The sequence below is a fragment of the Arachis stenosperma genome, chromosome 6 (assembly GCF_014773155.1).
Source record: "Arachis stenosperma cultivar V10309 chromosome 6, arast.V10309.gnm1.PFL2, whole genome shotgun sequence".
Taxonomy (NCBI): Eukaryota; Viridiplantae; Streptophyta; class Magnoliopsida; order Fabales; family Fabaceae; genus Arachis; species Arachis stenosperma.
The window spans coordinates 7,237,551-7,264,895 of NC_080382.1; the positions used below are offsets into that span (position 1 = coordinate 7,237,551).

At 32.9% G+C, this 27,345-nt stretch overlaps 4 protein-coding genes and 1 non-coding gene across 5 annotated transcripts; 1 reads left to right on the forward strand and 4 right to left on the reverse strand.

Annotated features, from left to right (window-relative positions):
• The first annotated feature begins 2,636 nt into the window (after positions 1-2,636).
• TRNAT-AGU (transfer RNA threonine (anticodon AGU)) lies at positions 2,637-2,710 on the forward strand. The gene has a single exon. It is a non-coding gene; the product is annotated as a tRNA-Thr (tRNA).
• Positions 2,711-3,781: 1,071 nt separating this feature from the next.
• Positions 3,782-6,340, reverse strand: LOC130933240 (exonuclease DPD1, chloroplastic/mitochondrial). Its single transcript, XM_057862795.1, has 4 exons — positions 6,028-6,340; positions 4,645-5,284; positions 4,202-4,407; positions 3,782-4,114 (listed from the first exon to the last, which is right to left on the reverse strand). The coding sequence occupies exons 2-4, from the start codon at positions 5,217-5,219 to the stop codon at positions 3,897-3,899; spliced, it is 999 nt and encodes a 332-aa protein (XP_057718778.1). The 5' UTR covers positions 5,220-5,284; positions 6,028-6,340; the 3' UTR covers positions 3,782-3,896.
• Positions 6,341-8,190: 1,850 nt separating this feature from the next.
• On the reverse strand, positions 8,191-9,189 carry LOC130936406 (GATA transcription factor 16). Its single transcript, XM_057866470.1, has 3 exons — positions 9,014-9,189; positions 8,831-8,929; positions 8,191-8,744 (listed from the first exon to the last, which is right to left on the reverse strand). The coding sequence occupies exons 1-3, from the start codon at positions 9,035-9,037 to the stop codon at positions 8,466-8,468; spliced, it is 402 nt and encodes a 133-aa protein (XP_057722453.1). The 5' UTR covers positions 9,038-9,189; the 3' UTR covers positions 8,191-8,465.
• Positions 9,190-14,867: 5,678 nt separating this feature from the next.
• LOC130936203 (uncharacterized) lies at positions 14,868-16,430 on the reverse strand. Its single transcript, XM_057866240.1, has 5 exons — positions 16,036-16,430; positions 15,855-15,942; positions 15,693-15,763; positions 15,301-15,357; positions 14,868-15,214 (listed from the first exon to the last, which is right to left on the reverse strand). The coding sequence occupies exons 1-5, from the start codon at positions 16,144-16,146 to the stop codon at positions 15,059-15,061; spliced, it is 483 nt and encodes a 160-aa protein (XP_057722223.1). The 5' UTR covers positions 16,147-16,430; the 3' UTR covers positions 14,868-15,058.
• A 5,480-nt stretch (positions 16,431-21,910) lies between these two features.
• LOC130932372 (calmodulin-binding protein 60 B-like) lies at positions 21,911-24,391 on the reverse strand. Its single transcript, XM_057861689.1, has 7 exons — positions 24,207-24,391; positions 24,013-24,100; positions 23,681-23,709; positions 23,056-23,555; positions 22,651-22,811; positions 22,347-22,500; positions 21,911-22,181 (listed from the first exon to the last, which is right to left on the reverse strand). The coding sequence occupies exons 1-7, from the start codon at positions 24,296-24,298 to the stop codon at positions 22,117-22,119; spliced, it is 1,089 nt and encodes a 362-aa protein (XP_057717672.1). The 5' UTR covers positions 24,299-24,391; the 3' UTR covers positions 21,911-22,116.
• Positions 24,392-27,345: the final 2,954 nt, after the last annotated feature.

The following is a 27,345-nucleotide window of genomic DNA, read 5'->3' on the forward strand; positions in this document are numbered from 1 at the left end:
CAGAAACAACAAGTCGTCAAACCTCAAGTCGGCAGATACAAGTCGGAAATAAGAAATATATATACATATATATAAGCTACCTAGTTGCGACCGAACAAAAGTCGGCGATCCCTGGAGAAATTTTCTAGTATCCAAGTATGGGGCCCTCCCCCACACTTCTCGGAGAAACCCCACAATGGCCGCCTCCACCTCGTCCAGGTCGTCCAGACCGTATTTCTCACAGGGGGAGGCCTCCAACCAATACAGGGAAAAATGAGGGGAGGAATTCTCATCCAAGAAAAAGGGGTGGTGACCCTCTACAGCTTGAACTTTGAAAAAATAATTTTTGAAGTCGTGGAAGGATTCGTCAAAAAGAGTGAAAATTCTCCGACCTTGTATGGCTCGGAAAGACACCCATTGCTGCTTGTTATTTAGCCCACTGAAGGGCTTAGTCATGTGGAAAAGATAGAAGAAAATCCTCAAAGAGGTCGGAAAGTCCAAAGCGTGACTAATAAATTGGTAAATTTTCAGAAAACCCCAAGAATTGGGGTGAAGTTGGGTAGGGGCAACTCGACAGTGGCGTAAAACAGTCATTTCAAATTCAGAAAACGGAAGAAAAATACCCAAACGGGTAATCATGCTCTCATACATATAGAAAAAATGAGGGACCTCCTCGGAACCCCTCCCAAAACAAACCCGGTCTTCCAGACCCGGGGCCACCAACTCATACTTGGGCTCATCCTCCTCAAAAGTACAAATGCGGTGATGAGTGCGAAGATGGGTGATGAACTCGGCATCAACCAAGGGTTCCTCCCCCAGGACCGTAACATCAACCCATTGAGCAAGAACTTCTACAGAAGACATTTTTTCTAAAATACGATGAAAACCTACAAAGGAAAAAGAAAAAGAATCAAAAACGAGAGTCGCTAAGGGGATACGAAACTTAACAGAAGCCTACAACGTCACTTCTCCCTCTCCAAAGAAAATAAAAAGCATGCAAGTAAAAGCGATTAACAAAGGGAGAGAAAAAAGAACCAACCTTTGCTGGAAAAAGGTAGGAGAAGATGAAAGCCTTCAGCGAAAGAAGTCCCACAAACCGATATGAAAATGCTTCACGAACGGATGAAAGCGAAAATTTGAAAAATCGAAGAAACGAAACAATGAAAGAGAGAGAAAGTATTTATAAGCACGTTAGGGGCATAATGGTAAAAGCGGGGCAGTCATTAATGAGAATGCACCGTTACCAAGGCCATCAATCCCTACGCACATCCTTAACGGACACGACGCTTGATTAGACGTAACTGTCAGAGCCAAAAGGCTACGAAAAGTCACGTCGGTTTCAGACCATCACGTCGGTCCTCCTACAAGTCGACTACGACCCCAAGTAGAATACTCGAACCCAAATCTTGAAAAGAAAATTGGGCTCGAGTAGGGGCACTGTTAATACCCTGGCCCAATAATAAAGGCCCAGGATCAAGCAAAAGGTCTAATCCAAAGGGTTGGGCCTCACCCAGTACCAATTTTCGACTTATGAAGTCGGTACTCACCACGACTCGCTCTAAAGAAGTCGGGTACGAGGGTCAGCTGGCAGATAAACACTCATTCAAATGAGTAACTGCCCCAATAATCTCTCTAACTACTTCACTGAGCCATATCTTAACCTCCCTAAGATAAAGGGACGGTTAACACCCTAAAAAGGTGGCACTACTCCAACGGTGGTTATTGGTTCACCACTATAAATACGCTGACACCCCTCAGGTATCTCTAAGTCCCAATACATTCTAAATCTGCTAACACCCTTGCTGACTTAGGCATCGGAGTATCTTTACAGGTACCACCCCCATTCCTTCACGAGCACAAGTCGGATGGAGGCCCCCGAGTTGCAGACCCACTTGAAAGCCTCCTCCTTCATACGTTTGGGGCAACCAACGCCATCCAACCCATCAATCTCCAGTTACCCACCGTAACAGGACTTATATTCAATTAACTAATATAATTAACCTACTAACTCTATTTGCTCCCGTGTCAATACTTATCCCTTTTATATTCGAGCAAAAAACTTTAATGAATATGACTTCAACTAGCTTTGGCTAAGTGACTTCGTATCTATCTTATTTTATTTCGCACATCTGAAAACAAAATTTGCAAGATTCCACCGTAGAAAGCTGTTGATGAAGTAAGGATCGAATATGGCTCATCAATTATTCACGAAATTCAGTTAAATGTGGCCAAAAGCAACCACACAATTGAGGTCAGGATGACAACTAAACACCTAGCTTAGGAACTCAGTAGATATATATATATATATATTGCTTTAACTTTTATGTTTAATTACTTTCATTTTCCGGTGGGGAGAACTTGCCTTGGATGTTTGTATGGTGCAACTGGAAAGGTTACATAAAGCTAGAAAGCTCATAGAGCAGTTGAATGATTGACTACCTTTGATTGAACACTATTGTATCGGTTGATATTTTAGTATTCCGTGGACATCCTGTCCTGGTAGTTAAAGTGGGTGGGGTTTTTTTGTGTTTGTAGTTTGTAACAAACATTTCAAGCAATGTAATGGCATCGCACTTATTTTCTTTATTTTTAGTTGGATCGAGTATTTTTTATTATAATGAAAATAATTTAATACTTTGTCAGCATTATAAACAGCAGCTCTTGTAGCTCAGTTGGTTAGAGCACCCGTTTAGTAAGCGGGAGGTCTTGAGTTCGACTCTCAACGAGAGCAAACTGAAGTTGTTTGTTTTTAATATGTGCCTAATCTTCTTAAATTAAAGAAATTTCAATATTTCATGATGTGGCTTTGCTGAGGCAGTTTTTCTTACATTAATTTATACATTCTGATATAAGAGAGTGATCTCTAATCTTAGCCTATATTAACATCATTGTTCGGCTCTTTTAGGACACAAATTAAACGTGAGATTGAATTCTCATTTTCTTTCTTCCTTAATTTTCTTATGGTTGATTTCTCTTTTGATATTAGTCAATGACATGCTCTTTTCCTGTTATATGAAAATTTTTATATAATCTATTATGTATTCATTTTCACTCTTAATTAGATCATTTTAGTCTTATAATTGGCTCCATCTTCTTGATCAATAGTAATTTTTTTAAATTAAAAAGGTATTATAGTAAAACTCAATACATGATAAAAGTCTTGAAAAGTTTTTATAAGAAAAGATCCATTCCAACTTTCACTATTTTAGTAGGCACAGATTATTTCATCTGTAGTCCGTGGCATTTGGTTCCCTGTTGAATGGCTCTACTGTTTTATAAATGATATCCCAAATAAGTCTAAAGAAATTTTTAGTGAGATATTTTAGTTCTGAACAAATTTTACTCACTAAATTATTCTCAAAATTTTTATCTTTTAGATAAATTAATTTCCATATTAAATTGTTAGTTTAGATAGTCACCAAAAAAAAAAAGTGTTCGTTTAGATAAAATAATTTCTGAATTTTAAAATTTTTTAAGCACTGTTATATTTTTTTAAAATAAACTATATAGACTAATTTTATCTAAATTTTTATATAAAAATTAATTTTCTAATAAAATATAATATTAAAAATGAATTTAATAATTAAATTTTATTGAGGATTAAAGTGTCAAACTAATTTTTTTTTTGAAATATGAGGTATTACTCTTGTTATAAAACTATCATACTCTCTCCTCTATTTTCCTCTCTATCCAAACATACTACCATTTTTTTACCCCGAAGATTCCCACTTAAACGAAATCAATACTTATCCAACAAAGAGAAAATTCAGACTTTGGTATATAATTATCAAATATTATATTGAGAATAATAAGATAACAATTACAATGTTTCTTTTCACCTTAAAATACAAATTCCAGCCCCATTTTTGGGTACAAATAATTTTTTTGCGTTACAACAACTGCAAAGTACTGTGTAACTAATCTGAATTCTTTTTCTTCTTGGAGTTGATAATATCGAATGCTGTGAATGATCTTTTAACAAGGTCAGAGAGGGTCAACTTCAGATCACCGGTTAACCTACGAAGTACCAGAGCCAATGTGTTAGCATCTACCATAGCCCTATGAGCTTGGCCATCAACATTGATTCTGTAGTGCTCACACAATGTACCAAGGGATATTGAGGTTGATTTTGTTCCTGTTAACACTCATGTTAATGCTTTCATACATAAACATTAAAAAAAAATAATTGTGTAGTTGTTGAAGCAAATAGAGAGAAAGGGACCTCTGGCCTTCATGAGTTCTCGTGCTAAAAGAAGGGTGTCTACAAACAGCCAATTAGGAGGAATCTCTGTAGAATGTCGCCTAAATTCGTTCATGATGAAAGGAAAGTCGAAAGCGCGACCATTATGAGCAACCCATAACACATATCCCCTAGGTTTCTGACGGCTTCGAACAAATTGCAATAAGATGGGAATCAGTTCTTCCATCCTACAGAAAATTCAGAAGGCCACAGGAAAAATACTCAGCGACTCCCTTGAAAAATTTTAGCAATAGTTTCAGTTAACTCAATCACCATCTCGATGAACGAACTGGCTCAAAATCTAAACATTGATACATTCAAATAAATTCCACAAGACTTATAGAGATAGTGGCAAAATTTGTTGTTGCAAACATAAACATAATCCAAGGAACTGAAAATGCAAGAGATATAGACATTTAAGTTACCTTGGAACCTCAGGTCTGTTCACCATATGAGTAGTAATGTGATGAATGTGTGAATTAGGAACACAGCGTTCAGGATTTACAAGAGTTTGGAATGTGCTGTTCTCACCACCCTGAAGGTCTCGAAGTGCAATCTCAATGATCCGGTCATTTTCTCTGCTGAATCCAGTGGTTTCAATATCAAAAGTAATGACTGTGACTAAGCTAGACAAGTCTTTATTCTGGGCAATCTCTTGTTGTAAGTTACAGTATTGAACATTGTCGAATTCAACTACCTGTTCTTTATTTACATTTTCTGTAAAAGTTTTTAAAATAGGTTCACTCAAAATTTCATGCTTGGTACTTCTTGATTTGGTGCTCCCAGTGCCTTCTGTATTTGTGGTTATAGGTCTTCGAGTCCACTTCCTTTTCTGCCCTCCTTGAAGCCCATAAATTCTAGAACTAAGCAGCCTAACACTAGAATTGTTTCCACAAGTCTTACTCAAACTATGAAAGGTTTCACCCCAATAATTTGCTAAGCGATGTATTCTACACCTAGGTACTTGCACTAACGAAAAAATCATGGATCCTGCCCTCATCTGACTTCAATAATGAAAACTGAGAAAAATACTAGACTGGGAATTCTTCAGCCTGCAGCTACAACCTGAAATTGAGACAAACAGTACAAATATAATTCTAAGAGACTTTAAAATCAGAAATCATCATATAGGACTGATCCTATATTGAACACTACTACATCCAGCATAACAGGAAGTCACAAAAATATATGCAGAAAATCAATTGTCCTAACAACCTTCTTGTGAACAAAATGCTTAATTGCCAAACAGGGCCAGCAATCAAATCCTGCCTAATGATAGAGAAAAGATAATTCTTGTTGAGAACAAAATAAGTAACCTCAAAAAGCGGTAAGTGGTTTCATGGGGAGAATTTCAGCAGGTAAGTGGTTATTTGTTTACCACATCTCACTGATGATCAATTAAAACCAATACCATTCAATAAGGCATAGCAGTAGAAGTTTATCACATCCTTCAGCCTCCTACAATCATAAATTTGCACATAACAAACAAACATTGCTTCTTTTCTTTTTTCTGCTAAAATCCCATAATGTACCCATCAAACAATAAAAGAGGAGAAGACAACTGGCACGATTCATTATCCGAAACACTTGGATGAACAAGATGCGAACTGTTCAATCAAAACGGTTACTTGTTTCCCTCCAGATATGTGAGAACAATAATCAAACACCTTATAGGCAATTTGAATAAAAGCGAATTAAAAGGGAAAAAGATGTCGGGAGAGTATGAAAATGCTACCATTGAGTCCTTGAATCACAATTGACATAGTTGAAACTAAAAGAGAGGAAGGCAGTTAAAGAATACGAATTACCTGAAGACGAGAGAAGGTGTGATTGGAAGTGTGAAGGAAAAAGCATTTACAGGGAATAGGAAGTTATAGAGAGAGAGAGAGAGAGAGAGAGAGAGAGAGAGAGAGAAGTTGGGAACAGCGTGCGATGTTTAACTATAACGAGAACGTAAGTTACGGATCGCCCCTGTTTTGTCTTTCCCTTCACTCAAACCATTTCCTTCTTCTCTTTCTCTCACTGCAAACTCTCAACTCTTTCTCAAAACTTTCTTATGGCCACTGTTAACCTTGTTTCCTTAGTTAATTATGTCCTCTCGTCACGTGATGGGTCACATGCCATATGTTAGGATTATTTATTTATTATCATTATTTTCACCGTGATCATACGTGACCAATCCTCTTTAATCGAAGAGAAATTTTTATTCTTGTCTACAATATACTTTCTATAACAATGGTAAATCCAGGAAGAGGATACGATATTACGATGAAAATATCATGTGACTGCCATGTGCTGCGATTTGGCCATTATTTTAGGATGAAAGTTGCGTATACTTTAGTATTGCTTTGGTCAAGTGAGATATACTGGGCAAACATCATGTGCAACTATACCTTTCTTGAGATGGTTGTACAAGTTAATTTTTTTTTCTCTTTTGTAAACATATTTTCATTGATTAATAATTGCACAAATTATTTTTAATATAAAAATGAAGATAATATTTTGATTGAATATTGATATTTAAAATGTATTACAATATTATAGATGTACAAAAAAATTATCTTACGTGTTGGCTAAAATATTATCATAATTCATGTGTCCAACACGTAAAATGCTTGTTGACTCTCAACCTGCAAAATTCGTACACATATAATTATATAAAAAAAATTAGCCTAGTAATTAAAAGAAGAGGGCATATTTAGTTATTTACCAATGATAGATTATTAGATTTTCTTTTGGGTTTAGTACCCAATGCCCAGGTTAGTTTGACGAATGTAGATATTATAGGGTCAACAATTCAACATAACGGGTTACTCTTCCTTTCTTTTGGTGTGGTTGATTTTCGTTTTCATTTGTTCGGCGGAGATTTGGGCTAGGCAGCGCTCAGCCCATCAAACCAGTCAGAGGAGCTAAACCAATCACTGTCATGCTTAGTCCAAAAATTAGGCCCAACTAGATCTTCTATTTCACAAAGTAAACAAATATTAAATATGCCCAAAGAATAGACCCTTTGTTTTGTCAATGACTTCCAAGCACATATCGATGCTACTGAGAAACTTGATTCTAAGTCTTCTGAAGGCCCAGATCACAAAGTTAAGAGCTTCAGGCCCAGAGTTATTGTCTATAAAGAAAAAACTAAAACAAATCCCCAGACTGGTAAATTTACCTTTGACCAAAAAAAAAAAGAAAAAAAAACTGATAAATTCACCTAATAATCCTCTAACCTTAAGTATGGCAAAACCAACAAAATCTTCTCTCTCACGACACAAAACAAAACAAAACAAAAATAATAAAATATTAAATTAATTTCTTATATTTAAACATAATTTTATTTTGATTCTTAAAATTTAAAATATTTTATTTAAATTCATAAAAATTATTTAGCTTTAGTATAATCTGAGTCAATATTAATAATTAATATCACTTTTTTACTAAATCTTAATATTCTTTCTTAAAAAAGAAATACAAACTCAACACACCAACTCAACTGCGAATGTATCACTGCAAACCACTGATCTTGATTGAAGAATATCGTCAAAATATAAAACTCGCTTTTCACGGCGACAAAGACAAGATCATCATCTCTACTGCAAAAACTCCCTTAAGCAACCAAAAAATTTGCTTATATAAATTTTTCATATCTGAAAACTGAATTTCGTTAATTATTTAACTGAATTTCGTTAATTATTTAACATAAACTCCGACATAACTACACTAAACTAAATAAATTTTTTTATATTTAAATAAGACAATTTAAATTTTAAAGACTAAAATAAAATTAAACCTAAATTTAATAATTTACCAAAAAAAAAAGTGCTTCCTACTCTGCTGGGATTCTCCGTAACTACTGTCACATTGGCTGTTTAAGTGTATACGATAATTGCCTAATTGGTTAATGCATAGAATAGAAGATAAAAGGGACAATAGAAAAGAAATATTACAGAAAGGAAAGGAGAATGATACTACTTTAATATAATTACCGTATATTTCCATTTTCTTCTAACATTTACATCAATAACTAACGGAACGTATCACCATAACAAAATGAACGACTAAGACCCAGACCCTTTAGGCGGAAGGATGCTCCCCCTCCTAACTAAACTATAACAAGCATTAGAAACATTGCGAGATACCCTTCTTTCCATAAACACAGGGTACGTCACTCTACAAATTAGAATGCTCCAAAAGTATAAGAGTTGATTAAGGGTTGGGGGAGTTATAGCTAATAGAAAAATAGTCTCCTTAATTAAGCAAAAACATAGCCACAAGAGAGTGCCATTAAACACACAGCGGCTTGTTCCTCTTCTCCCAACAAACACATACTCCTCTGTTTCTTCTTTAGCAACCAAAACTCCTCACCCAACGCCATCAAATTTACTTTCAACGACTCCTTCAACTCGTTATCAGAGGAGCTGCTGCTACCGCCATTTTGTGATCTCTCTCTCTTCCTCTCTTGTCCTTTTCGCATTCCCACCGCTGAAGCCCTTCTCTTCCGGTACCTTATTCCGCACGCGTTGCAAAGACTCTGATCAACAAACACAAACAATAAGAATTAATATTTTGCATGACACATCCAATGAAAAAAAAAAAATTAAAATTGGAGGGTATGACCTTGGGACCAGCAGGTCCTCCTCTCCACAGCGGAGTCTTGGTGGTCTTGCAATCACTACAACACTTCTTGCTCTCACTCAATTCCTCACACACCCATTCCTGTTATCATCAAATCGTAATTAGCATATAACAGTAATGTAATAATCAGCCACTTCAAAATCACTACTGAATTACATAACAGACCTTGTTGAGATCCATCATTACCATAACCGAATCGGCGAAAGAGAGAAAAATAAAATGGAAATGTAAATGAGTACTAGTACTCCTACTAACACCCGCACGCTGCTGCAGCAGGGAGTAGTAATGAGAATAGAAACAGAAGCACAACCGACTATGTGATTGTGAATATACCCCTAAAACCCTAGGGCTCCCCATTACAATGACCGAAACGCCCTCACAGTTCCGCATTTTGAAGCAACCACGTGCCCTCTGACGTGTCTGCTTCTCCTATCCACACAATCTCACCCTACACAGGACCGTGGAAATTTCAGGACCATTCTTATTATTTTACAAAAATAGAAGATAGATAGATATCAGGCAGCAGCCAATTATCTTATTGATGAGGTTTTGGCTTTAATTAATCTTGAGAAATGGGATTTAAGAACTCACTACTCTTTGGCTTTACTTGGCGGTATTCATTATCCATTCGACTTTCAGAAACACAATTAAAAAGCATAATCACTACTGTGGTGCATAACCTTGAACCCTGTTGCTCAACTTTTAAGCATAATTAAATAAACGGGGTATGCCGTAGCCGTATGCCAATGCTCAATCACAATCACAATGCGCCTCACCGACACACCCCTCTTACCTATTTATATTTTCTTTGCTAATGCGAGCAAAAATAACAAAGGAGAAAGCAACTAATGACACATGCCATCCAACTTTATAAACCTAAACCCAATTTATAACACCATACTTAAGATTAATAATTTTACAAATGTGACAATCTATAATTAAACTTGTGCAATTCGAATCAAACAATATGGAAATGCAAGCATATCATACGTTAAGATAATGCGGTTACAGATAGGCTTTCTAAAGGAGGTGGTCCCTGTTGCCGTATGGTGTTTCTTTTTTTCATTTTGGGCCTATGGGCCCTCTACTTTGACCAAAAACCAAAATTCAATCATATTTTTTCAAAGCCCAACAGAATGCAGGCGGTTTAGTGGTCATAACTATTATGGGTCACCTTGCTTCTCACAAAGACAAAACAAGCTTTAAACCCCAAAGGCAAGCTCAGACCAAAGCTTCCTTGTTTTTATTTCGGTGAATAAAGACCCATTGCTCCCCTCCTAGGTTCTAAACTAGTAATCATGTTAATGACCAAACAAGGAAAAAGTACTACTAATCATGTTCAAGTACCTTGTGATAAACAAAAACAAATAAACGCACATAAACAAAAGCTTAAAATAACAAAAGTACCCAATAGGTTTACAACGTTTGAGCTCATTGAGAATAGGTGAGTTGACTCGTAAACTCGTAGCTCAAACTCGCGAGTCTACCCACGAGTTCACGAATTTTGCCCAAGTTTTATTCAAAATGGCGTCATTTTATGTTAAAAAAAAAAAAAAGAGAAGAAGAAAAGAGAATGGGTTTAAGGTTACATTAAGTCAGGAAATGTCAAGCAAGGGAGTGGATAGACAAATAACCTAGCGTCCCTCCATATTTCCTGTTTGGTTGAACTCTATTTCGTTTTTACCCCTTTACTCAACATGACAAATTGGGATTTTTTTTTTCCGAAATTTAATTCTTTAGTCATTATACTACTATCAACTTTGTAATTAAATTTCTACATCTTATTTTTTAATTGAATTTCTATAATATTTTAAATTTTAAAATTAAATTTTTTTAGATTAAAAATATTAAAATTAATAAAATATTTGTTAAAAAATATATGATAAAAAATTTAATTAGATTTTTAATTATAGATGTTTTTAATTTACCGATAAATATTTTATTAATTTTAATATTTTTTATATTAATAAAAATTTAATTATAAAATTAAATAATATAAAAATTCAAAAAAAAAATAGAGTAAAAGATAAATGGGTCCTTGACTTTTTTTTCGCGGATATTTTCGTCCCTAACAATTGAAAAATACTTTTAAGTTCCTGACGTCCTTAAAAGTATGGGTGTTCGTCGCGCGGTTTGAATCGGTTTTGAGTCAAAAATCCATCCGATTCGAACATTAATTTTACTTGCGGTACGGTTTGAATTGGATGATTTTTTTTAAATTCGATCCGATCCGATCCAATTTCAATCAATTTGGATTGGATTGGATTTGTGATTTTGTAAATTAAAAAAATTAAATACATATAACAAGTCTCAACATCAAATTTTAAATAATCAATAATGAAATAACAAGTTTCAACAATATCTTAAAAAGTCAATGATAACATAACAATAGAAATAAAATCATAGGTTCGTTAAAATAAATAAATAAATAACATTTTGAATATAAAATATTTAGGCCAATTTGGGTAAATAACTTAAATAAGTTCTTTTGAAAAAGGAGCTTAAAACATAAGGACTTTTATTAATAGCAGCTTATAAATAAGTTATTTTGTGTTTGGATTTTTAGTTATAAAAGTACTTATTTTAAAGTTATAGTGTTTGGATAAATAACTCAAAAGATAAATTTTTTTTACAAAAGAGAATGAATATTAAAATAACAATGATAACAAATACTTTTCAATATTGAATGTTGATTTTACATAACCTAATCACTAATATTGTGTATGATATGGTAGGTGAAAATAAAAAATAAATATAAAATGCGTGTCAATGTATATTTTATTGCTGTTTTTTATTTTTTATTTTTACTCCTATTAGAACTCTCTTTTCCTTTATTGAGGTCAAGAACTTGTTATAATTAACTATGAAAATAATAATAAGCTATAAAATTACATATGAAAAAAATAAAATTAAAACTGAAATTTCATACCACACTTGAATACAAATTTAATAATAAAAAATAGTGATAAAATGATAAAAAAAAATATTTAGAAGGAATATATGCAGTAAGTTATTCAGATGTAATATTGTCTGAAAATGTGGTGGAGGATCAATACTTCCATCACATGTTTCATTACGTAAAAATGGTGAGACTTGGAACATTGCGTGAGAATGATGGTGGAAGGTCAGTGCTTCTAGCAGACCTTGTGTGAAAATGGTGATGAAGGGTCAGTATTTTTCATAAAGTCAAGAAGAAAAGTAGATTTTTTTTATTTTAAAATTAATTTTTTTAAGTAAGTGGTAGAATGCCTTCTCGAGAAGCAAGAAGTCATATATTTCTACTTCTTCAAAAAGCTGCAAATTAACTTTTCGGAAAGTTAAAAGCTTTTTTTAATATAGTGCCAAACACATAGATTATGACTTTTTATAATCCAAAAGTAAAAAAAAAGTAGCTTCTGCTACTTCCCAAACGGACTCTTATTAAATAATAATAATAATCATGGTTCTGAAAACCGGACCGGACCGGCCGGTTCAACCGGAAAAACCGAAAACCGGTCAATTAACCGGTCCGGGTAAGCTCAAAAACCGGCCAGCAAAAAACCGGTAAAAAACGGTCGAACCGGCCGGTTAACCGGTAAACCGATCGAACCGGCCGATTTTTTAACGGTTTGTTAACGGTTTTTTATTAAATTAATATATTTAAAATTATTTTTAGGTTTTTTAATAATTTTATTTAATATTTAATTAAACCGGTTGAACCTCGGTTGAACCCCGGTCGAACCATTAAACCATTGAACCAGTAACCTCACCGGTTCATTGACCGGTCCGGTTCTCGCAACCTTGATAATAATACATGAATAGTATAAAAATATATAACAAATTGAACATATTATAAGTATAATTGTAAATAACATAGCAAAATAATAATATTATAGCACATTGTGCGATTTGGACTGGATTGGATCGGTTATGAAAAGTAGATCAGAAATCCGACTCGATCCAACGGTTTGCAAAAATTAGAATCCAATCAAATCCAAATTAGTACGGTTTTAATCGGTTTTCGAATTGGATTGAATTAGATGAGCGGTTTAATTTGGATCGGTTTAGATTTGAACACCCCTACTTAAAAGTTGGACGGATCAGTCCCTCCGTCCAAATGCCTTTGTCATACCGAACGAAAAAGTCTGACGTGACTCCCGTAATGCTTGTCACGCGTACACGCGTCGCCATGCAAATCCTCATTTCTTCATGAATTCTCCACTTTGCATGCTTATTTTCTATTTTTTCAAGTCATTCTTGCCTTCAAAATTTTAAATCACCCAAACAAACATATCAAGGTATCGAATGAGATAAAAGTAAATTAAATTTAGCCCTAACCCTATTACAACCCTTGAAAAGACCTCTTGATATGTGTATCCATGCATTGAATATATGTTGATTGGTAGAAGAAGAACAAGCCTTAGAAAGTAAGATTAGTACAAAATTGAGAGAATCAACCCTCAAACACTAGAGAGATTAGAGTGCAAACACTTCCGGTGAGAGTTCGATGCTTAATCCCGTGTTCCTTGCTTTCATGAGCTTTCTTCTCGCAAGTATATTTATACTTCATTTTGATATTTGAATTAGTGGAATTCATAAATCATCATACTATCTTAGCCCTACTTGTTAATATATGTTCTTGGAGATTGGTTCATTTTTAACCTAAGTAGGTAGACGCATTTTGCATATTAGTTGATGAACCACAAGAGTTTAGCATGAGGACATGCTAATATTTAAGTATGGAAAAGTTGATAAACCACAATTTTATGGTTTATATTGTATCGAATTTGGTGGATTTTATCAACTTTTTTCACATTTATTCACTAAAATAGCATGGTTTGTGAATTTCTCCTAAGTGTGATTAATGATTGAAAATATACTTTTTAGATTATTAAATTGCTAAATTTAATTTACTTTTCTCTCATTCGATGTCTTGATATGTTTGTTTGAGTGATTTAAAGTTTTGAAGGCAAGAATGACTTAAAAAAAATGAAAAAAAAGCACGCAAAGTGGAAAATTCACGGCAACGCATACGCGTAAGAGGAAAGTCTGTCAGACGACGGATACGCGTGACAAGCATTACAGGAACTACGTCAGAACTTTTCTATTGGATCTGACAGAGACATTTGAACGAAAGGACTGATCCGTCCAACTTTTAAAGTTAAAAGTATTTTTCAATGGTTAGAAACAAAAATACCTGAAAAAAAAATTCAAAAACCTATTTGTTTTTTAATAAAAAAATATAAAGACTTAATTTTAAATTTAATAAAACTATAAAAACTAATTAAACTTTTTTCCTGGATGAAAATGACATTTGAGTCTATTTTGAATTGCAGTCCATACTCCATCCAGGACATTGCGGCAACTACCCTGGATAAAGTTGGATCAACGATCAAGGGTATAAGTGTAATATTCTAGTTGCATAATTAATTAATTAATTATCCCCATACCATGCCTGCTGGTGCCATATACAAATATCGAAAAGGTCGGTTAAAAATAGATGAATAAAAGCCAGCCAAAATATCTTTGAAGATCAGCATCAGCCATAAACTAGAAACTAGAAACTTCTTCTACCAAACGCATGAATTTCGATTTTAATTTAATAAACGTGAACCCAGAAGCGCCTCATCAGAACATATCACAAAGACATGTACCATAGTCCCATGCGCCGAGAGCATTTTTATATGTGCAACGCAATACTTAAATCGCCACTTATGTCGCCCCGTGCCACCAAATCCCCATTCACCCTAATTGGGAATATTTATATAGCAGGACCCATTAACTGTTGATCATCCCCACCATCATAGAACCCAAAATCCTTCATCATATGACGATGATTCATGGTGTTTCCTTATCTCCTTTACATACTCACACAAGCAAGAACAAGAACTCGACAGTTTTGCATGACATACACGTGTCAGATGGGACGTGCTTGAATCCCTCTAACCCCTTTCTTCCTATGCAGGGAAAAGTATTATAAAAAAATAACAAAAATTGCAGAGTTACCAGGTGGAACCCGTTGGGTAATTCGAGATATGGGTGCATTGAACCAGAAGAATTTAACTTAAAAAATTAAACAAAAGAAGTAGTCTAAAAGGAATGCATTCCATTGACCTTTCCTAACTAGCTGATCTGTTTTAAGTTGTTTCACATTTCAATGATCCAATGAGAGGGGAAACAAAATAAAACAATAAAATAAACTAAATTACAACATTGATCCAGTACAGCCACCTAGCATCGGGAGTTGGTGCGCTTGGCAGGGTTGCCCCTTGATCCACTGCCGCGTCCACGCTTCCCAGCCGTCTGATCTTGATTGGAGTCAAAGCTCACGCCATCTCCACCCACCATCTCCACAAACATCCTCTGTAGGTCCTCCAAACTGTCCCCCTAATCACACATTTGCCCCAACAAATTAATAAATTGAATAAGCCACCATCTTATTTTATTTATAAAAGTGAAAAACAAACCAGTACCTCATCCTTAACATTGTTCATCATTGAGATCATCTCTTGCATGAAATCACAGAACTCCTGCTTAAGACCAGACAAGTTTTGTGCCCAAATTAAAATTAAGGGAGTCCAGTTTCCCAAATTAAAAAAAAAATTAAGACTTAAGAGAGTCCAATCAAAATAATGCACAGAGGGAAAAGGTAGAGTTAAAGCAACATGCGCGCCGTGCCCTTGCCTAGAACCGTAATTTTACTTCTGTGAAAACGACGGCTAGAAAAAAGAGAAAAGCAAATACTTTGATGGGGAAAAAAGTATTCATCGTTTTCGAAACCGAAACGAGATTTTTTTTTTTTTTTTCCTCAACGTAGTGTTGCCTAACAAGTGTGAAAAATAAAATGAAAGGAAACAATACGGACTTGATCTTCTTCCTCCAATGGATCGTAGAGCCCAGCATCGTACATTGACCTCTTGGACTGATCCGAAAGAACTATGAAATTTAAACCACATCAATTAAGCAATCCCTAATCGAAATTAGTATTTAATTTAACAGCCAAGAATCATGATGTGTCAGGTCTCACCTGAGTAAGCTTCCTGGATTTGCTGAAAGCGGCGCTTGGCTTCTCCAGCGGTGGAAGGGTCCCGGGCCCACTTATCCGGGTGCCACTTCTTCTCAGCCAACCAAATGAAAACGTTATTATTAATTAACGTTTGAATTGAAGGAAGAATGAGAGAAAAGAGCGGCGTGTGGTTTTACTTTACCATAGCAAGCTTGCGGTATGCAGTGCGAATATCAGAGAAGGAGGCATCCCTGCGAATCCCGAGGACGGCGTAGTAGCAAGATCCGCCGTTGGATCCTCCTTCTCGATTCATCAAACCGCTGAAAATAGAACCCCTGCCTGCCTGCCTCCTCAAATCAAACGGCGAGAACTGAATTTGGAATCGGAAGAGTACGAGCTAAAACAAACAGAGAGTTTCCATAAGGGAATTAAAGAGGAGAGAGGGTAAATCGAGGATATAAATGAATGGGAGAGGATAAAACCGTAAATTTGGGTGGTGGAAGAGAGAAAAGGAACATGGAGAGGGAGAGAGAGAGGAAAATATCTTACGGGTTACTGGATTTGGTTTTTTGGGTCCTTGGGAGATGGTAGATATGATCATACGATATGTGCGAAGAAACTTCGAGACATTTTGAAAGATTAGATATTTTGGGCTGGGGCTAACAAATTGACACTAGAATATGAAGAAACTACACCGCTGTGCCACTCGCACGGTGCATTGCGTAGTTTCACGTCTTCCACGTCAGCATTAACCGGAACTACGAGGGGAGTGGGGACAAGACACCATTGGGTGATAAAAATGGAATTTAAACCATGACCAATGGTATGGCATTTAAAACGTAATGTCTATTATTATTAAAAAGAATTAAAAATTAATATTTAATTTAAGAATTTAGTTAATATGTATTTTACATGATAATCTTGTATTAATAAAATATTTTAAATATTTTTATTTAATAAATAAAAAATAAATATATTAAAAATTTAAATTTTTTGTATTTTTAAAAAATATTTTTTTAATTTATTATTTTAATATATTTTTAAAATAAAAAATTAAGTTATGAATGGATAAATAAATGGTGATATGGTATATTGTAGGGGTATGCATGGCTCGTGTGAAAACCGAATTTAATGTGACCTAAATCCGACTCGAAAATATGTATCGGGCGTATTTATTAGACTCGAATCCGACTTTAAACCCAATGAAACCTAAACACTTTTAGGCCACAATTATATCGGGTAAAAACTGGGTGAAAATCGGGTCGTTAACATTATATAATTAGCGTAACATGCAAGAACGCGGCGACATGGGAGTTGCTTGACCTAGAAATGGCCACAATCGCAGTATTGTTTCACAAGGTTGATAGTGTAAATGGAACCATTTTGCATTTCGCGAACCTCAAACATCTTATTGTGCCTGTTGAACCGATTGACGACAATGTTTTCTGCACGTCGAAAGCTTTCTTCTACTCTTTTGGTAGAAAATTTTGAATACATGAATCCGTTGCGGACACGCTCATGAGCCCCGGTGCTCTTTTGAGTAAACAATTTGTTTAGCCGATAGAAAGTAAACCTAACAATGGTAGTCACAAGAAGGTTGCGTGCATCCTTCAGGACAGAATTTATGCACTCTACTAAGTCTGTCGTCATATGTCCCCAACAATGACCCCCGTCGAATGCCAACACCCATCTCATCGCACCATTGAGTATATGTCTCACCCTGCTCTTTAAGCCTTTGGTAGTTTTTTTTTGTACTTCTATTCCTTCCTAGAATAGCCTGTTGAACAAACCATTTAATCATAACCAGATGTCACAAAATTACTATGAATAGGATCATAACAGCGAAATCAAATACATGTGTTAACCACGAGTTTATGCAAATACAGAGTCTTGAACCTCCTTAAGAAGTTGTACCCGATGTGCCTGATGCAGAACATGTGCCACACTCTTGATGGTGACCATGCACCGTTATTGCGAGTTATTGTTGCGTTAATGGAGTTATGGTGGTCAGAAATAATGCCCACGTCATCATTGGTAACAACATATCTCCACAAATTGGTTAGGAAAAACTCTCATGCGTCTGCCATATCACCATTGACAATCGAAAATGCAATAGGGACAATGTTTTGGTTCCCATCTTGTGCAACTGCAACTAGAAGTGCACCTTTATATTTTTTGTACAGGTGTGTGCCATCAACCTGCACCAGTGGCTTGCAGTGTCTGAATGCTACAATACACGGATAGAAGCTCCATAAAATACGATGAAAAACTCTTACACTATGAACCTCCTCACTCTCATGATAAATGGGGAGCGATTTCATTTGAACACGAGACCCTGACATCTTTACAGTAATTACTTTCAACCATACTGAAAGAATCTGGTAAGAAATTTTCCAATCACCGAAGTTTTTTGCGACAGATTTATGCTTTACCAACCAAGCTTTGCGGTAACATGCAATGTAGTTGAACCTGGACTGAACTTCTGCAATAATAGAAATCACCTTTATCGACGGGTCTGCTTTAACCAACGACCTAATGGCATCTGCAATTGTGTTTGAGTCCAACTTGGCATGGTCTTGTGAAATCGTGCCCATGGTGCACGTGTGTTTGCCATTGCATCTCCTGATCTTCTAACACCCCATCTTTCGAATCAAGCTAGCTCGGATAAGCCAATTGCACTCTGCACCATAGCCATTACATTTCGCATAGAATGTCTTCGGCTCAAACTTATAAATAGTGTAATCAACTTCTCTAGAGATAGTGTAGCTTTTGATTGTAAATATCACCGATTCTCTAGAATCAAGTTCCATTCCGACACTAAACTCACAATTTTCTGCCGCAACGTTGCCTTCACCTACGACATGCGAACCACTGTCAGTCGGATAAGGCAAATAAAATTAATGATAGTGGTAACTTTAATTAATAACCATAAGATAACATACTAATATTCGCATACTCAGAAAATTCTGAGGCATGCATGGCTTCGAGATCCAGAGTCCGCATAAAAGACGGAACGCCAAAAGGGTGCTGACTTATAATCACATGCGCCTCATTTTGTACCCCCGGTTTGCTTGCCAAGTCTCTGTCATCATTTTCGTCATTGACTTCATAGTTGCCTTCAAACTCTCATCCATTATCGTTGTTATCTTGTTCCCAATCTATATCCCTGAGTTCATCAACAATGACATCGTCGCCAACTGCATCCCTCCCCGTATGTTGTTCAAACTCAACATGCAGCTCTATCATCGACACGTAAAATCAGGGTTGTTGATAAATAATTAAATATAAAACATCTGATGCATGCATGTGTCGTTAGTGATGGACATTAGTTGAAACTATATCAGCCCACCAAATACTTGTACAGGATTTCTGTACAAAACGTTGCTCACTCTTTTCGAAATGTGACTTTGTATGTTCTCACAAAGACTATTTTGCAACTCTACAAAACTCATGGTATATGGAATAACAAATAAAAACGGACATTCACAAACAAAAGTCACTCCTTCGTGTATGTTTGGTATAATCTCACCGTTATAATACACTCGCATATTTGCAATACCTTCCATAACCTCAATCTCACCTAACTCATATTTTTTGACACAATTAATTGCCAAAAAAACTCACAAGTATATATGAGATATATGAAAGAAAGAGGAATGAGAATAGAATGAATGTGAGGTACAACTTGGGTTGAATTGAATTTCGTATTTATAGGTAAGACTCTCGATTAAAATATTATTTTTTATACAAAACGCAGGTTACGTTTTGCAGCTTCCAAAAAATTTGTTTGATCCCGTAAAACACAATCTGCGTTTTGGGGTTTCAAAAAAAATAAAAATAAAAAAGTCCATTTCTAAATGCAACCTACATTTTAGATTTAAAAAAAATGTCCACTTTCAAACACAACCTGCATTTAGAATTAAAAAGCAAAAACAAAAAATTTAAAAAGCTGAAACTTCATAAACATAGCTTGTATTTTGGTTGCACAAACATTAAAAGCAAAACACAAAAAATTTAAAAAGCTGAAACTTCATAAACATAGCTTGTATTTTGGTTGCACAAACATTAAAAAATGAGATAAAGACAAAACTTAATCTGTGTTTGAAACCGATAGCAATGCAAATACTTAATATACATCCATTTCATTGTATTACATTATCATCATTTTTATTTTGAAAAAAATCAGTCTTTTAAAATATACGTTAGATAAATTTTTAATTTAAAAATAAGAAATAAATAATTTTAAAAAATGAAAATTTAATAAAAAAATAAATTAAGCAAAATTCAAATAACAATTTATAAATTTTTTATTTTTTGTATTGTAATATAGATAGTATTTTTCAATAATATAAAAATTTAATATATTTATATTTTGTATAGATACTACAAATTTAAAGGTCAAATTTATAATTTTTTTTAAGTTTATAAATTTGGTTTACAAATTTGAGAGTCAGATTTGTATTTCAACACTAAAATTTTTTTGAACATGTCAACTGGAATGTCCAATTTGAGTTTTTTAAATTTTTTTTATTCAAAGTCGATCTTTAGTTTTCTATCTCCAAAATATGATCTTCAGTTTTTTATCATCCCTAAATTTAAGTTTTCGATTTATAGTTTTTAATTTAATTTTTTTCCATATTTATAAAAAAAAATAAGAAACACAGCAACTCTCTAATTATGTTATATTTTTTGATCCATTACCAAAATAATGAATCCAACCTATAAATACTATAAAATTGGCCTTAAACATTTTAGGTTTTTATCTTGTGACTACTCACGTGCTTCTTCGTATGAAGCTGCTGATAACGGAAAATTATTAAAAATAATTTAATTAAATTTATTAAATTATTTAATAATTTTTTAATATTAACTTTTTATAAAAAAATTTTACGTAAATTTTATTTTATTTTTATATATTTCATATCATCTACGTTAGCATTAATCGGAACTACCTTAACAATAGAGATTTGATAGGAGTGTTCATAGATCGGATCCGATCTGCAAATTCGTAGTTTTTATCTAAATTCGATTAAAAAATTGCGGATATAGATCCAATCCGTAAGGCTATCGGATTGGATCTGATCCGCACACTAATAGGAACGAATTACGAATTTTATGTAAGTATCTGCATATCTGATTTGTATATCCGCAAAAATAAAAAAATAAATAAGTAAATATTCTTTATATTTTATTTTAATTAATAATTATTATATATGTTGTATTATTTTAATTTATTATTTTAAAAAAATATGTTTAATATTATTTTAAGAATAAATATATTTAAAAGAATAAAAAAAATTTTATTGATATTTTTTAAAAAAAAAAAGTTTTTAATTTTTTTTTACGAATATATCTGATATCCCGATCCGATCCGATCCGCAGATGTACGGATCGGATCCAAGTTTAAAAATTGCAGATATTAGATCCAATCCGATAATTTTAGTGCGGATCAGATTGAAATTTTGACAATATACAATTCGATCCAATCCACGTTCACCTCTAAGACCCGATACGATTTGGTGGTAAATAGCAATCGTAAAATCTTATTATAAAAAATTATAAACGTTTTACATTATCAAAATAAAATTTTATTTAATATTGATTTACAAATTAATTATTTTAACGTTTTTAATGATTCGTCGTAGTTATATGATAGAATGTTGGTATTTCATTTCATAAGAAAGGAATTTAAATTAAACATTTTAGCTTTTATTTTATTTTTATATTTTAAAAAAATTATTTTCAAAATACAAATATTCTTTAAATGTGCTTTAAATTTGATTTCCAAGTGATGGAATTGGAAGTTTAAAAAGATCTATTTTGAATTTACTTTAATATATTAATAGTGTAAAAATTGTATATTATTTTATTTAATAATAAAATCTCTTTTGGATAATTATTTAAGTAATAAATAATAGATATAAGAATTTATATATTTTTAATAATATGATGTGATAAAATATAATTAAATATGAATATCAAATATTCTTCACACTAATAATAATACATAAAATATAAATAAAATAAAATGAATTAATTATTCAACAACTAATAATCTTTTTTATTTTTTTGGTTACCTACAAGTATTTCCTAACCCGTTCAAGCGTTTGTCCAACAACTACTAATCTTAACATTCTGTTTTTCATCTTTTAAGCCTGTGGCCTTTTTTGGGCAGCTAGAGAACCCAAGTTTTATGTACATCTTTTCCCCACACCCAATATATATGATTCGGATCCCATGCAAGAAAAGAAAATATTAGTTAAAAATTTAAGCTCTGAAAAAATCATTCTCCATCATGATCGGTTGGTCCAAGAAGGGACGAATCAAGATCATCATCATAGGTTAAACCTGGTAAATGAATAATATAATCCAGACGAGAAAATTAGAAACGAGCATAAAAACCATAAGTCCATAAACATATATATGTTTTCAAATGAATTAATCAAAAACAAAAAGGTAATGAAGATATATATAAATACACACATCACTGTATGTAATAAAACTTAGAAGTACCTTGGTGTGCGTTTGGCAAATATTGATCAAGCACTTGCAAATTACATTGCAAAGGCATATCATTTTGTCCATGGGATATCATCACTTCCTCATTAGTATAGGTTTTAGCATGATCAATTGTTCCCTTTAGCTTTCTTGAAAGTTTACCAAATTTCTAATTAAGGTCACAGTCACAAGTAGCTAGATTCAGATCAAATTAAAGTACACTTTTACCAAGTAGTAAAAAATAATTTCCATTCACGACGAATAGGAAAGAAGAATAAAAATTCTGATCTTTGTTACTCTCCTTGATTAGGAAATATACCTCTTGCACTAAAGTTGGATTGGTTTCGTATAGCTGCAGCAGATCCTTAACCGTTTTTATTCCAATCTCAAGCAGCCGCTCATGGATTTTCCCACCTTTTGATATATTTTCCAAACGATATACTTCATCATTTAGGGATGGAGGGTACTGTTTCTGATTCACTGAATTAAATTACCAAATTGATAGTACGTATTAGTGTATCAAATTATATATATACACAGGTCATGATCTTAATCATTTAAGTTTATATATATTATGGCACAATTTTTCGTATTAAATGAATATCAAATAACCAAAAGAGTAATATTAGATGTTTAATTGAATATATGTATAGATAACACAAGACAGTAATTTGGTATGCAATAATGAATAATGATAATTAAGAGCAAATAATTGAAGGCTTACACTCTCCTCTACTATCCTTGACGATAAAAGGATTACTTATGGCTTCTTTGATGTTAGCTTCATGGGAAGTTGAGGACACAATGGCTCCTAACCTGAAATGGCGGCTCCATGTACACTTGGAGTTATCAGTAAACATAATTTTACCGATATAACCAACTCCATTCTTCAGTGTAATAACCGTATCTCCTTTCAGTAACTTGCTTCTATTCTCTCTTTCTCGGGAGATATTAGCCTTGAATTCCGTTGTGCTCCAATTCTCATTCTCATCACCACCAAACTCACCCTTAAGGACACAAATCTTGACCTTAATGGAAGATAGTAGCGGATCATCAGTGACTATTAGCTGAGACCTAGCATCGTATAAAGCAATCTGAATAGGGCTTCCATCTTTAGCTTTGATGTTGGAGTGTGTAAACACTGTGGCAGGTAAATCATTCTTGAAAACCAGCTCAAACAATTTCACCACATGTGCGCCAGTCTCATTCATAGTTTGTCTTGATCTACATACATACATATATCAAATTTAATCATTTATGACCGTACAATAATCAAGACAAATAACTCTTATTTATGCTAATAAATTGGAAGATGAATTAATTAACTCTAGGGTTAGAGAGGAACTAACCTTAGAAGAGGTTCCATCTCCTCGCGCACCTAGTTAGACGTACAAATACAATAATATACGCATGTTAGAATATAATTAGGATCAATTAGAATTATTTAGTATATTTAAATATATATTATAGATTCTTTTAGCATCTATATATACCCTTTTATATTGTATCATTCTAGATAACTTGAACAGACAATTTGAATATACTCAATAATACACAAATTCTTTCTCCAATTTAATCTCTTGTTTCTAACAACGCACAGTTAAATAATATATTAACCAGAGTTAAGAATATCTAGTTTGCTAGCTTAATTTCAAAATGAAAAGAGGGAAAACATTGTTACCAATTTTTGGACAAATTTAGCCACACAGGGCACAATCTCTTTCTCTATGTCCAGTGCGAACCTCAAATATTTTCCGCCAGTAACGATACTACACATGGTGAAACAAAATCATAGTTATATCTTATAATAAAGAAACATATAATAATAATTAGAACAAAATATAATAAATAAAAGAAAGAAATTTATATAAACACAATTTGTCTGGCTGTTGATGAGTATCTTCTTCACGTCTCCGTTTGGGATGTTGATGAGCAGCAGCACTTTCATATTCCCTCGTTGAATCCATTTCGAAAGCCCGGGAAACTAATTAGGAATGCCCTAAAATTGAAGTTGTTAATCTTTTTGGAACTTACTAATATGGAAATCACTGATACTTATGGTATATTGGTTAATATTGATTTATAGATATTTAGATAGTAGTGTTTGTATATTGAAGCACAGAAGGTTCGAGGAATTTAATTACTACAGGGAATGAAGGTTCGAAGAAAACGCTACGCAACTGATACTATATTTTTGCTCTAATGCACAACCAACGTCACTCGGGAGAGAGAATTTTATTTAGCCATTATTTATAAATTTAATTTTGATGAAGGAATAAGGATTAGTGTAAAATTATTTTATATGCGTATTTAATTATATAATAAATTATTTTTTATACTAATCGTATGAATTATAAATGGTCATAAAAAATAATTGTGATTATATAATTGTATAAAATATTTTATATTAATTGTATATTAAAATTAAATTTTTTTATTTTAAATTTCGTATCTTAAGTTCTAATTATAAATTTTAAACTTTTCAAAATAAAATTTTTTATAAATGTTTTTATAATCGAAAGGTTGATTAATATTAATTATTTAAAACAACAACGGTTTATACTTTTTCCTTCTAATTAATAAGGTATCTCCGTATAATTGAGTATGAACATTTTTTCATCAAAATTGGAACTTCTCGGTTCTTTCTTCATTATTCTTTTATTTCTTTCACTCACTTAATTTTTTTTTTCGTTGGTGTATGTGTCTAATACATATGCGAGAGATTTCTAAAACTAATAACGTGTTTTATGCGAAGTTAATGTTATCAATCAATAAAAATACAACGTTTCATAACAATAATGTTACATTATATGACAGGTAAAATATTATTATTTTGAATTAATATTTAATTAATAATAATTTATACTCATATTTATCAGAATTTATACATAAAAATTATATAAATTATATTTATATTTATTAAAGTTTGCACATATAAATTAATAAAATTTGTATATATATTTATCATAATTTATATATAAATTAAAAAATTATTTATTAAAAATAATTTAGTACTCATTCTTCTCAAATATTGAATGAAATTATTAAAAAAATATTATTTTAGTTTTCAATGTTTGAATCAAATTCTAATTTAGTTTTTATATAACGTTTTAAATATTTTTGTCTTAAAACATTTTAAATAGGTTTAATGTTATTCTATTATTAAATTTGATATGAATAATTAATAAAGAGAGTGACACAATGTTAACTGTTGTGATAAGCATGGACGTGGATGCCCATTTCTCCATGTGAAGCTCACATTCTCAAGAGAGCATGTATTTAATAAAGGTTGAAAAAGGGTGATATTTTATGTGTATAAATAGGGGATGCATTGCATCCATCTGTACACAACAATAACAATATAACAAAATATTATTCTTCCTTCCTTTTCATACAAATAAATCAATCATCTTTTATGTTGCAATCAAATACCATTCTCCTTATATTACTATTACAATTCTTCCTCTTCTTTTATTTTATAAGTATTTTAAATTCTATTTTCTATTACTCTTTACATATAATATTAATAGCAATATTGACCATCTTTATTATATTGAGATAGTATCAAATGCAAATATCTCTCTCTTTATTTTTAATACTTTTTCTTATCTTTGTATATATATACACAATACAACATATAATATTATTATATATATATAATAATTATTGAGCTAATTATATTAATAATAGAGTCTTCTATTTATACATCTCTATTTTATATCTTTTATTTATTTTACAACACGTTATCAGCACGAGACTCTGATCAAATCTTTAGGAAGACTCAGGTAATATTTTCATTATGTCGAAGCTCTCTCATCTTGAATTCAATGCTCTTGATATATCTGGAAACAATTATTTATCATGGATACTAGATGCTGAAATTCATCTTGATTCAATGGATCTTGGAGATACCATTAAGATTGAAAATAATGCATCCCAGAAGGATAAAGCTAAAGCCATGATTTTTCTCCGTCGTCATCTTGACGAAGGATTGAAAAATGAATATCTCACATTAGAAGATCCTGCAGATCTTTGGAAAGACCTTGAAGAAAGGTACAATCATCAGAAAACGGTGATACTTCCTCAAGCCCGGTATGAATGGACGCATTTGCGTTTACAAGATTTTAAATCTATAAATGAATATAATTCTGCAATGTTTCGAATCACCTCACGAATGAAATTGTGTGGGGAAAAAATAACTGATCATGATATGTTGGAGAAAACTTTCTCAACCTTCCATGCCTCGAATGTGCTCCTGCAGCAGCAGTATCGAGAGAAAGGGTTTAAAAAATATTCTGAGTTAATTTCTTGCCTTCTTGTTGCCGAACGCAACAATGAGTTGTTATTAAAAAATCATGAAGCGCGCCCAGCTGGCGCCGCCCCATTTCCTGAAGTAAATACGGCAAATCATTACCCCAGAAGAGGTAAATGGTAAGCTTTTAATAACAAGAAAAATTATGGAAGGAAAAAGAATTATGTTCAAAAGAGAGGATCTCACCAGAAGTGGGACAAAGAAAGGAATATCGGGCAGAATAAATCAACCGAGGAGAAGTGTTTCCGCTGTGGTGGAAAGGGCCATTGGTCGCGTACCTGTCGTACCCCAAGGCACCTAATCGATCTTTACCAGGCATCTTTGAAAAAGAACGACAAAGGAAAGGAAACAAATTTTGTTTCAAATGATGCTGAGAACTCCACCACTCATTATGATGTATCTGATTTCTTTGAGGATCCTGAAGGAAATATTGGTCATTTGATTAATGATGGAATAGTTTAATATGTGGATTGTGAAGTATCTATGTAAATAAATAATGTAAAGAACTTATAGTTAAGTTTTATTTTCTATGTATTTAAATTTCAAATGTGATGTACATAAATAATGAAATATTAATGTTTATGAATTTTGAAATTATTAAATGTGTCAAATTTTAAAATAAAATTTTGGTATATGACATTATTTTATGTACAGTATTTCTTAGAAAAATAATTCTGATCAAGTATTCAATTTAACTGTGCA